Source organism: Pan troglodytes, chromosome 6 (assembly GCF_028858775.2).
Source record: "Pan troglodytes isolate AG18354 chromosome 6, NHGRI_mPanTro3-v2.0_pri, whole genome shotgun sequence".
NCBI classification, from domain to species: domain Eukaryota; kingdom Metazoa; phylum Chordata; class Mammalia; order Primates; family Hominidae; genus Pan; species Pan troglodytes.
Window position 1 is genome coordinate 109,385,797 of NC_072404.2, and position 13,159 is coordinate 109,398,955.

Genomic DNA, 13,159 nt, shown 5'->3' on the forward strand with positions numbered 1-13,159 from the left:
AAGTCTGTATACTAGCCAAGGTTCATTCAGAGAAGTGGAATCACTATGTTTCTTTATGTTCGCAGGGCAAGCAGTTAAGAAGGGAAGATGAACATAAAGTAGGGAAGAGCAAGAATGAATTGGAACCTAAGACACGAGCTGGTCATTCTTTCACTGTCTCCAACTTTAAAGATATGAGTATCCTTGCTAGAGGAGCTGACACTCTTTGCCACAGGACTAGACACACACACGGCTCAGGAATCAAAAAAGGTGAAGGAAGACTCAGGGAAAAGCTTCTGCCCCATCCCAACAAGGTGAACCAGCTGATTGGTGACAAAGTAGATGAGCCGCAGTAGCACCTAGTGTCCCTGCACCACCGTTTCAAGTATAAAACTGGAGGGATGCTTCAGTTCTCCCCTTCAAGACTTACACAACCATGTCTCTGTTGGGCTATTCTAACCAGAAACAAAAGGAAAGGAAATTCTGGGAAACATAGTTTAGCTTAGCAAAGTTGATACATTACAAAATTACCACTGTCCACTCTGCATCGAGTTGACATCCATACAGACCTCTTTAAAACACACTTTCAAAATAAAGCCCACACCCTACACATAAGCTATCTCTAGAGAAATTTGAAGTCTGTTGTGCACTGAGGATAACCACAACAACAAACTGTAAACCTAGCCCAATTTCTGACTAGACTGATACCACCGAACCACCGCTATGCACTCAAGAGCACTAAAGGCCTAGCAGAAGGAAAGACACACTCATCTCCAAGCATAAAAACAATCTTTACTTCATACTGTGAAGAGAGAATTGAAAAAATAATTTAAGCAAAAAAAATACAACATGACCAACTTCTAACAGAAAGAAAAAAAGACGCATACAGAAAGGCAAGAAAAAACACAGTCCAAAGAGATAAAACAATCATTAGAACCAGATTCATAAGACATAGACATTAGAAATATCAGAGAATTTTAAATAACTGTGATTAATGTGATGAAGGCCCTAAGGGGAAAGGTGAACAAAATGCAAGCTCAGATGGGTGATTTTAGCAAATAGATGGAAACTATCAGGAAAAATAAAATGGAAACTATAAAAATAAAAAAATATAATAATAGAGATGAAGAATGCCCTCCATGGGCCCATTAGGAGACTCAACACAGTTGAGGAAAAAATCAGACTTGAAGGTAGGTAAATAGAAATTGCTGAAACACACACACACACACACACACACACACAAAAAGAGTGACAGAAACAGAACACAGCATCCAAGACTGGTGGGAAAATATCAACATCAAATCAAGAAATAGGCGCAGTGGCTCACGCCTGTAATCCCAGCACTTGGGGAGGCCGAGGCAGGCAGATCACGAGGTCAGGAGATCGAGACCATCCTAGCTAACGCAGTGAAACCCCGTCTCTAGTAAAAATTCAAAAAAATTCCCAGGCATGGTAGCAGGCACCTGTCGTCCCAGCTACTTGGGAGGCTGAGGTAAGAGAATTGCGTGAACCCGGGAGGCGGAGCTTGCAGTGAGCTGAGATCACACCACTGCACTCCAGCCTGGGCAACAGAGCAAGACTCTATCTCAAAAAAAAAAAAAAAAATCAAGAAATAATGGCTGAGAATTTCCAAAATTTGTAAGACACCAAACCAATCCAAGGAGCTCAGAGAACACAGAGCAGGATAAATTCTTTAAAAAGAAACTAAGCTTATTGTATTCAAACTAAGCTTATTGTATTGATACCTGGTAGTTATAACTTACCAAATACACTGCCCAACATCTCCAGATGATCTATTATTTCTGAAAGTTTCCTTTATTACATTTCTTACTTCAGGGAGATATAGCCTTCGCTTCATGTTATGGTCAGTGGTGCAGTCAGTATTCTCAGAAAGAAAGTACTGGTTCCATTTTACCTCCATCTTTTGTTTCCTGTCAGAAAACCTACCATACCACCAAGTACTCCTTCTCTACACTGCCTCTGATATTTAAGTAATTTGAGAATTCTGTTGAGACTATCTCCCTTTTTTGGTATGATGAATCTGGTCCTAAATTGCATGCCAAAGACTTTGAGAACTAAACTGTAGACCCAGATCTCATGTCCCAGACTGGCCTTTTGTTACCCACACAATGAATGGGTTAAATTGCTTGGCAGGGGACAGTCCAATGACCACAACCAAGGAGGATTTCCCAGGGGGATTTTATTACTTGCGATAAGTAAGGAGGACACTGGGGAATAATTCCCCAAAGCAATGCCTCCCTGAGCAATGGTGCAAACATGGCTTTTATTAGTCTGGTTAGCTGAGTCATTGTATGTAGAGGTGGAGTCAAGGCAGCGCAGTCCCAGTTGTCGGTCATGCTGCTACATATGTCACATGTATAGAAAATGGTGAATAAGCTCCTCCTTGGACAGGATTTTAAGTATGGTGATGAGGAAAGTTGGCCAAAGTTCATCTCCAACTCAGGCATCTCTGGGTCCAACTGGTCTTTGTTTTTCCTGGGCTAAGCTTCTTCCTGGAACTTTTTAAAACAAAAATTCAAGATGTAACAGTTACAAGTGTGTAACTTTTTCACAGTGCGTACCCAAAAACCCAAGGACCCTGGGTTACACTTTAGGTGCCACCCATGTGGGACCTATCAGAAGAGTACTACAAAGGCTTTGAAAACTGAACTGACATTGGAACCACAACCCTCAGAAGGCTGGTCAAAACTTATGACTTGAACCCAAGTGGGTTAATTACCTTTTAAAACATAAATATCAACATCCTCCACCAAATTTAACCAAGACCCAGAGCATCCTAATGACATTCAAAATGTCCAGGATACAATCGATATTAATTGGCAGGTGAAGAACCAGGAAAATCTCAACTCACGTTGGGAAAAAATGTAACAGATGCAGAATGTAAGTTGCCACACATGTTGGAATTATCAAGACTATAAAGCTGCTATTCAAATGGAAAGTTTAAAAGTCTCAGAGAAGTAATAGAAAATATAAAGAATAGCCCCATGGAAATTTTAGAACGGGAAAATACAAAAACCGTCATCACATCATATCCGGGGCACATGCTGTCAACATTGCTTATCACTGTTGATGTTAACCTTGATCACCCGGCTGAGGTAGTATTTGACGGGTTTCTCCCCTGTAAAGTTATTCTTTCCCCTCCCCCTATTTTACTGTTTAGTGGGAAGTCACTATGTGCAGCCCATGCCTAAAAAGGGAGTAGTTGGTGGGCACGGTGGCTCACGCCTGTAATCCCAGCACTTTGGGAGGCTGAGTGGGTGGATCACCTGAGGTCAGGAGTTCGAGACCAGCTTGGCCGACATGGTGAAACCCCGTCTCTGCTAAAAATACAAAAATTAGCCAGGCATGGTGGTGCACGCCTGTAATCCCAGCTATTCAGGAGGCTGAGGCAGGAGAACTGCTTGAACCTGGGAGGCAGAGATTGCAGTGATCCTGCCATTGCACTCCAGCCTGGGCGACAAGAGCAAAATTCCATCTCAAAAGAAAAAAAAAGTGAGTAGTTATATTTCCCCTCCTTGCGGTGGAGTATCTACATTCTTCTGCATGAGAAATTTGTCAGTTATCTCCTATTTATTCAATTATTTATATTATGAACTCATGGATTCCTATTTTATACTTTGGGTATAATCCAATACTATGTTGTTTATTTTACTGCTCAGATTATTCCTGTGTTGGCCATTGGGAACTTTTTCAGTTGACATCTGTGTCCCTTTGACAAACTCCTGTCATTTTGTGGGGAAGAGGGAGTAGCACTTTCTTACTTTCTACCGCTACAAAATCCCCCAGTCTTATCTTGTATTTCTCTTCCCTAACCCTAAAGTCAATCATTCTCATTTCTCTAATGATAAATGATGTTAAACATCTTTTCATATGCTTTCTTATTATCTGTATATCTTCTCTGATGATTACCAAGGATGGGAAGGGTAGTAGGGGGAAAGTGGAGATGGTTAATGGGTACAAAAAATAGAATGAATAAGAATTAGTAGTTGATAGCACAACAGGGTGATTACAGTCAAAAATAATTGTACATTATAAAATAACTAGTATAATTGGATTTTTTATAACAAAGGCTGAAGGCTTGAGGTGATAAATACCCCATTTACCCTGATGTGACTATTACACATTGCATACCTGTATCAAAATACCTTGTATACCCCATAAATATATAACCTACTATGTACCCATTTAAATAAAAAAGTTTTTAAAAAAGAAATAGTGCTGAGACAATTGAATATCCACATGCAAAAGATAAAGTTTGACATTTATCTTACACCATACACAAAAATTAACTCAAAACCAACCAGAGACCTAAATGTAAGAGCTGAAACTATAAAACTCTTATGGAAACATAGGCATTAATCTTTATGGCTGTGAATTAGGCAATAGTTTCTTAGGTAATACACAAAAATCATAAGCAACAAAAGAAAAAATTGGATGTTAGACTTCATTAAAATTTAAAACTTTTGTGCATCACTATCAAGAAAGTGAAAGACAATCATAGAATGGGAGAAGATATTTGGAAATCATACATACAATAAGTATCTAATACCCACAATATATAAAGAGCTCTTACAATGCAACAACAAAAATACAAAAAACTCTATTTATAAATGGGAAAAGGATTTGAATAGACATTTCTCCAAAGAAGATATACAAATAACCACTAAGCACATGGAAAATGTTCAATGTAATTAGCCATTAGGCAAGTGCAAATCAAAACTACAATGAGATACCACTTCACACCCACTAGGATGGCTAGAATTTAATAGATAAATAAAAAGTATTCCCACATTGCTGGTAGGAATGTAAAAATAGTGCAGCTGCTGTGGAAAAGAGTTTGGCAGTTCCTCAAAAGTTGAAATGTGGAGTTTCCTTATGACCCAGACATTCTATTCCTGGTTATTTACGCAAGAGAACTGACAACATGTGTTTACACAACACTAAAACTGGGGCCAGGTGTGGTGGCTCAGGACTGTTGTTCCAGCACTTTGGGAAGCTGAGGCAGGCAGATAACCTGAGGTCAGGAGTTTGAGACCAGCCTGGCCAACATGGCAAAACCCTGTCTCTACAAAAAATACAAAAATTAGCTGGGTGTGGTGGTGCGCACCTGTAGTCCCAGGTACTCAGGACGCTGAAGCAGGAGAATCACTTGAACCCAGGAAGTGGAGGTTGCAATAAGCCAAGATCACACCACTGCACTCCAGTCTGGGTGACAGAGTGAGACTCCATCCCAAAAAAAAAAAAAAAGTGGTACACATATGTTCATAGCAACAGTGGTCATAAGAGCCAAAAAATGGAAACAACCCAAATGTCCTGAAACTGAAGAATGTATAAACAAAATGTGGTATCTCCTTAAACAAAATGTGGTATATCCCAACAGTGGAATAACACTCAACCATATAAAGGAATGTAATACTGAAACATGCCACAACATGAATGAACCTCAAGTTATGCTCAGTGAAAGAAGCCAGACATGAAAGACCACATATTGCATGATTCCATTTGTATGAAAGAGTAGGAAAACCAATAGAGACAAAACCATATGATGGTTGCATGTTTTGGGTGCTAATAAGAGTTTGAGAGTAACATGAGGGGGTAGGGTTTTTTTAAGTTGATGAAAATGTTATTAAATTGGTAGTGTTGATGGATATACAACTCTGAATATACTAAAGGCTATTTAATTGTATACTTTTGTCACTGGTAGAGGATAATGACTGCAAGTTGTCCAGGTTCTTGGCGTTTTGAACAAGGAATTGGACAAAATTCCTAGCAAAGCAAAGAAAGGATGAAGCAACAAAAGAACGAAAGCAGGGATTTATTGAAAACCAAAGTACACGCCACAGTGTGGAAGCAATCCGAGCAGTGGTTCAAGGGCCCGGATACACAATCTTCTTGGGTCCCAATACCCACTAGAAGTTTCCCTTTGGCCAGTTCATGCTTTGCAGAAAGCAACCAATCAGAGGCTAGGGAGAAGTTACGAAGTTGCAAAGGAAAACTCATCTGCAAACAGCCTGATTTGTTGGGGACAGGCAATTTCCCATCTGCTGCACAGAAAAGGTGGGGGTGTTGCAAAGGGAGTAGCCTCTGGTCCTTGTGTTACTTAGGCAAGGAAAGTTAGAGTTTTCCTTTCAATTTAGTCCTAGGAAGTTGGCGTGAAACAGCCTTAGGTTCCCTTCCTCCAGAACCTATTCTCCTGCCTCACTTTAAGTGGATAAATTATATGGTGTATGAATTATATCTCAATAAAGCTGTTTTAAAAGGGGGTGGTATAAGGAAGAATTCCAAATGATGCTATTTGCGTTTTTCCTTGGTCACTTTGGCTGGGCTCTGGCTACAGTGGATGAGGGATTCTTATGAAGCACTTGTGTAGCAGGAAGAAAAAAAATTTTTCCTAGCTATTGCCAAAGCATCCCTTGGGATCCCCTAACTTACTTGGGGATAATTTGGGATTCAGAAAGAGAAAAAAAAATAGATAACTGCCTTTGTTGAGAATTTCAGGGCAAGAGAAAACTAAGAAAAGGGGGCAGCGTTCTGTTAAAAAAAAAAAAAGGGATAGAACAACACTGTCCAACAGAAATGACTAAGAGACTCGAGAAGACTGATATTCAGATTGCAGTTATCCGCCGAATCACACTGTGATGTCAGCCTCCCTTGCTGTGACTCCCAAATCAGCAAATCAGCAGTAGAACTCTACTGCCTTTTCTGTGTGGTATTGAGGGTTATGAACTTAAAGAGTAGGAACTTGGTCCAGCATGAGTTGCTGCAGTTCTGGAGACAATTGTAACAAGCTGCAACGAGAACTGCAGAAATGAAGAATGAGAATTGAGCAGAAATCAGAGCTATCAGTGATCAAGGGGGCCTAAGCCCCTGAATTCACAGTAATTTTCCTTAAGGATATGGCCGGGTATTTGAATAAATCTATAGATATTAGAGGACACTGACTTATATATGCTTGAAGCCCAGAGTTTCTGGCTTATGACATGTGCTGCAGGTCTGAGGGGCATTCGTTTACAAAACTTTGATGATAAGGGGAGCAGAGAATGTGGAAAAACAGAAAAGAGGTAAATGAAGCCACTGAGACAGGAAGGGGCATTATCTTCAGCAACAGGAATGCCAACAGCAGTCATCAATATTTATTGAGCAGGACAGGGGAGAGACACAGTTTAGGGAGGCTTCTCCCGGCTGACTCTTGAACCAAGCCCATAAAAATTGTGATGCTGACACCAGAAAATTCCAGTGAAAAGGCACAGTCAGGAAATGCTTTAGACTACATGGCCCAAGGGGCCCTTAGAGATCCTTCAACAGCCTCTAATTTGTCACAGACATGAATCCCCACTCACTGGATGTGGGAAAGAAGATTCAATCACAGGGTTTCCTTCAGGCAAGTCAGGTGTCTTTATAACTCTGCAAAGTAGAGAATCAAGAAGAAGCTGAGATTTTTCCTAAGTGGAGAGAGACCTAAATGGAAGTTCAGGAGGGACAACGGACTAGCACTCTTGTCCTTGTTCGCTGGAAGGAACCACCAAGTTGATGGGGATGGACATTGGGATAGATTTTGAGAGCAAGAGAGAACAAAGAAAAGGGTTGGGAGTGGCGGTCAGAACACATCTGCCTAGAACCCGGTTACCTACTTTGTAACATGCAGAAGTTGTACTTCCCAGAAAGGTGAGGGACCTGCCCCGGGAGGAGATCATCAGGACACAGACATCAGTGACAGGAAGAGAGCGTGTCCTTCTCACCTGCTTCTTGAAATTGCTCTTTGGTTTCCACCACTGGGAGGCTATCGGTTGCTTTCTTGTGTCTTCTGGTGCTCTCTGAAGTTGGGAAGTATTTAGAAGAGGAAGATTTGTGCTTCCAGGTCCTCCACCATCTCCCCAAACCCAGAAGCACAAGCTCCAAAAAGGTAAACAAGAGACAGAAACCGCTGACTCCAAACATGGTCTTTAGGAAAATGGTCTTCTCAGAGGGGCGGGACAGATTGCAGGTTATACTACCAAGGCAAGGTTCTCGGCGACATGCAAAGGAGCTGGGCATCTGGAACCCATACAGGTGGTACTGCAACCCCAGGGCTGCCCCCTCCAGGACAAGCCGAGCCCCCAGCTGAGCCACATAAGCCCAGAGCAGCCTGAGGCTTCCAGCCCCTGGGACATCTGTGTTGCCCTCCCGTCCCTGGATCAGGGTCTCCTCCTCCTTCCCCTTTCCTGATAATTCCCAGTGCCAGATCACGTGATACAGAGTGAAACCCATATAGAGGGCGCTGGGTACAGCCACCAAGATGACCTGGAAGACCCAGAAACGCAGCGGGGAGAGGGGGTGGAAGGCATCGAAGCAGGCAGCCTTGCAGCCCGGCTGCTGGGTGTGACACACGAATTCACTCTGCTCATCACCATAGACTCCAGGCCCACTGGCAGCCAGCAGCACAAGACGGAATCCCAGGAGCACGGGAAGCAAGAGGCGCCCCACGGGGGTGGAGCGCCGGCTCTCCTCCGCCAGCAGCCGCCGCAGGAACCTGCCACACATCCTGTTTTGGAGCAGAGGACAAGAGATCAGTGTTGTTCACTGTCCTTCAGAGGGAGCTCCAGTCCACCTTGTCACTCCTAATCCAAGGATCACTGAAGGCAAGCTTTTTTATTCCTCTCCAAGTATCTGACTGATTAAATACCAAGACTCTGATTGCACCTCTTTACTACTTAATGAAATCATCTATGTAAAATAATAACAGTGAGTGTGTGTGGTGTGGCTCTCTCTTCTGCCCTCCCCTTCTGTACTGCTGGAGTGGAGAGGAACTCTCAGGTTGGAGAGACCAGGGTACATCTTCATCTCTCTCTTTCCCTCCTTCCCTCCGTCTCTCTTTCCCAAAGGCTGAACGTAAGAGAGTAGACTGGGATGTTTCGTTAATTTTCCTTTGAGAGGTATTGCTTCCCCAGCTGATGGCTGCCAGGCCTGGTGCTCCTACAGCATCATCTTAAGCAAATTAGTGCTGATGCTGAGAGGGAATGTGCATTCTCTTGCTGTCTTCTTTTCTCTGCCTCGATGCCCTTGGATGATCACAGGTGTGTCTGGATGTCCTCTTCTCCCATCACAGTGGTAAAGTTGAGAGGTAGTTAGGTTATGGGGCTAGATGTGATGGATGAAATGAACAGAGCAAGCATCGAGGCTTGCTTTAGTCTGATGCTCTTAGGCCTTACAAGCTGAGGAAGAAGAGAACATTTGGAAGGTAACCCAGCAGAATTTACCAGAATTACGTACTATAGGATTTGGGGCCAGAGCCAGAACTGACTAGATAGAAATTCAGATTTCGACCCCCACTTGCCGTTGTTCCTTGGGCATATTATCTCCCTCATGGTGACAGGCGACCATGATCAAGGATAAGTTTCAGAAATCCCTCTGTTCCCCAGCCAAAATACCACAATGCTACAAGCCCAAGTTCACCATCTCTATATTTGTCCTAATCAGCTGCCTTCCCCAATGCCCAGCAGCTGTTTCAAACCGTCCCCATTTAGCCTAAATTCTCACTCATCTGGTTACCCTCACACTCAGAAGACCATGTGGTATGGTCTGAATGATGATCAAGATGCATATGCTAGAACCTAATACAGTAGTCCCCCCTCTTATCTGCGATTTCACTTTCTACAGTTTCAGTTACCCACAGTCAACAGAGGTCCAAAAATATTAAATGGAAAATTCCAGAAATACAAAATTAATGTTTTAAATTGTGTGCTGTTCTGAGTAGCACTATGAAATCTCACACCATCCCACCCAGGATGTGAATCATCCCTTTGTCCAGGGTATCCACGCTGTAGACGCTCCTTGCTGGTTTGTGACTTAATCGCCATTTTGGTTATCAGATCAACTATCAGTATTTTTGTATTTTAGTAGAAACAGGGTCACTATGTTGGCCAGGATGGTCTCAATCTCCTGACCTTGTGATCCACCTGCCTCGGCCTCCCAAAGTGCTGGGATTACAGGCATGAGCCACCATGCCCAGCCACAATTGTTCTATTTTCTTAGTAGTTATTGTTGTTAATCTCTTACTGTGCTAATTTGTAATTAAACTTTATCATAGGGATGTACATATGGGAAAAAAAACATAGTATATATGGAGTTTGGTACTATCCACAATTTCAGGCATCCACTGGAGGTCTTGGAACATATCTCCCACAGATAAGGTGGAAGTGCTGTACTCAGTGTGATAGTATTAAGAGGTGGAAAGGTGGAAGTGCTGTACTCAGTGTGATAGTATTAAGAGGTGGAGCCCTTACCAAGTGTCTTAGTCCATTTTGTGTTGCCACAAAGGAGAACCTGAGGCTGGGTGATTTATAAAGAGGTTTATTTGACTTACAGCTCTGCAGCCTGCACATCTGCTTAGCTTCTGTTGAGGGTTTCCATACTGTGTCAAAACATGGCAGGGAAGGTCAAAGGGGAAGAGGGACCAAACCCAAGGGGCATCCTGGCTTTACAACAACCCACTCTTGAGGGAACTAATCCATTCCCTCGAGAATGAATCCAGTTTCACAGAAGCAATAACCCACTCACTGCCACAAGAATGGCACCAAGTTATTCATGAGGAATCTGCCCCCAGGACCCAAACACCTCCCCCTAGACCCCACCTCCCAACACCATCAAACTATAGGGATTAAATTTCAACATGAGATTTGGTGGGAACAAACAAACCGTATCAAACCAGAGGTGATTAAGCCTTGAGGAAAGAACCTTCATGAATGAGATTAGTGCTCTTATAAAAGATGCTCCAGGGAGCCCCTCCATCCCTTCCCACTGTGTGAGGATACACAAGAGGTGCCATCTAAGAGGAACAAGCCCTTGCCAGACACTGAATCTGCTGGTGCCTGGATCGTGGACTTCTCAGCCTCCAGAACTTTGAGAAATAAATATCTCTTATTTATGAATTACCCTCTCTAAGGTATTTTGTTATAGCAGCCCAAACAGACGAAGACACCACGAAAACCTCTTACTCCAAAGAGAAAATAGAGACACTGATGTGAAACCCCACAGATACTACTTTCTCTTATCTTAATATTTACTTCCTTTTCTAACATTGTAGAGAAAGAAGTGGACCTACAGTTATCCAAGTTTACTCTGCCTTCCAAATCTGTGTCCTTGGGTCTCATCTTTCCTGCTTCTTCAAGGATTTGTTCCCCAAATTATCTTCCCTGTAATTTGGACTTCCCCTGTGGTCTCAGTCAGAAGGATGGGTTGAGATGAGTCCCAGGGACAATTCTAAGGGTCTCAATTGACCAGAGAAATATGTCATCATTCACCAACTGCAAGACACTATATTTTGAGCCATTAAGAGTCAGAGTTTGAGTTCATCTAGGTTGGTCACGCATCCTCCCTCAACCAGCCCCATCTGTGAGGATACCTGCAGCCCTGCCCCATCTTGTAAGTCTAGGGGGGGTGTCCCTGGATTTATGGGAAGCATCCCCAGGGCTCTGAGGGTTTCTGTCCTTCCTGTCTTGAGAGTTATCAGACTAGATGATCATTAGGTAAATTCTCAAGTCTTGCTGTCAGCCTTGTTTTATTTCGAAGTGCAGGTCCAGCACCCTCTAAACACATTTCCGTCACATTTCCAGCAGACGTGGAATTTCACACAGGGTGGGTCTGACATATTTCAAGGGTCAGGGATTCAAATCATTTCCACAGGCCGTATCTAGTGTCCCCTTTCTTTCTGTCTCTCCCATTCCCACCCCAGGCCCATGAAGAGACACCTAAATCCTCTCAGAGGCTCTCAGAACAAAGCTGAGGTCTCCAGAGCTCACCACAGAGCTTTGGGGTTTTGGAAAGGAGAGAGGGGCAACAGTAGAACAAAAGGACCTGCCCAGGGCCCCTTGATTTGGAGCTCTCATATCTAACCCTAAGCACCCTTCCTTGTCATTCACCTGCCTTCACCTGCAGCTGTTATCGCCAACACAATGCTTATGTCCCATGCTTTCAGGGCCTTCTGGAGGGTTCAGACAAAACTGTGCTTTCTGTCCCAAAGTCTGCATACCAAAGGGACCTCCCTATATGATAGCTTCCTACCCCCTTACCCCCTGCTTTTCAGGGACCCTGTGGTCTCTCCGATCTGGTCCAGCTGTCCCCAGCTCACCTTTCTCTTTCCCTAAGACCCACATCCTCCTCTCATCAACAAGTCTGCAGCTTTGCCCCACGGTGGACAGGGCCCCCAGGTCAAACTTCAGGACCTAGAGAGCTGAGGCTGAGAAGGAGGGGGAGATGTACCAAAGCCCCCAGCTCAGCATTGTTGGAAAAGCTCGGCTGAAGGGACACCCCTGTTTCTGAGTAGAGAAACAGCTTGCAAATAAAGTTGTCTGGGAGGTAGTAGAATTGGAGCTCTGTCAGGATTTTAGTCAGTGAAGCAACACCTGTGAGCTCAAGAGTTGGGAGAGGAAGGAAAGGCCAGGGTTTGGAGAAATTTTCTAATATCCAAAGAGATTTTGAAATTCCATCATGATTTTGGTGTGAATTTTTCTTATCATCTCTTGGGAGAAAATGTCCAGGATTCTGTTGGTGGCAGAATCCATGTCAAAGATTTAAGGTATGAGGGAGGGAATGCCCACCCCATCTGGCCTGGAATACCTTCTAGATGCTTTTATCCAGTGTGGCAACAGCAGCAACACTGGCATCACCAGGCATGCAGAATCTCGGGCCGTATCCTAGGCCTCCTAAGTCATATCTGAATTTTGATAATATCCTCAGGTATGATCATGTCAGAGTTGGAGAAGCCTCTCGAGAACCCAGAGCAGCCCCCCTACCACCACCACCACCACGAGGCCCTGAGCCAGCTCAGTGGCTCTCTGTCCCTGCACTCACCCAGTGGCTTTCAGCAGAAGCATTCACAACAGGGGAGAGGAGTCCTCAGGCTGGAGCCTGTGGGGTCCCACTCTTCCCTGGCCCAGCCTCCTGCCACCACCCACTTCTTTTCCCTCCCCTTTTCATTCCTGGCAGCCTTCATGAAGGGGAAAAGAATTGCAGCTGGAGCAGCAGCAGGCCTGCTGTTAAAGAATGAGTTCTGCAGAATAACCAACCCTCTGTTGTTGAGAGTAAGGGGTGTTTTCAAAGTGAACCGAAACAGGGATTTTCAGATCATCTGAAGGGGGAGCAATGGCTTCATTGTGTTTCCAGCACTGGGGCATGAAGGCAA

General features: G+C 43.8%; 1 protein-coding gene across 1 annotated transcript; it reads right to left on the minus strand.

Annotated features, from left to right (window-relative positions):
* Positions 1–2,410: 2,410 nt before the first annotated feature.
* GJC3 (gap junction protein gamma 3) lies at positions 2,411–8,579 on the minus strand. Its single transcript, XM_001143440.7, has 2 exons — positions 7,740–8,579; positions 2,411–2,498 (listed from the first exon to the last, which is right to left on the minus strand). Exons 1-2 carry the CDS (start codon positions 8,518–8,520, stop codon positions 2,440–2,442), a joined length of 840 nt encoding a protein of 279 aa, XP_001143440.3. The 5' UTR covers positions 8,521–8,579; the 3' UTR covers positions 2,411–2,439.
* Positions 8,580–13,159: the final 4,580 nt, after the last annotated feature.

Coding starts and splice junctions, on each gene's coding strand:
- GJC3 (XM_001143440.7), bottom strand. CDS start 8,520: ATGTGTGGCAGGTTCCTGCGGCGGCTGCTGGCGGAGGAGAGCCGGCGC. Junction 2,499..7,739: donor AGAGCAATTTCAAGAAGCAG/GTGAGAAGGACA, acceptor TGTTTTAAAAAG/TTCCAGGAAGAAGCTTAGCC.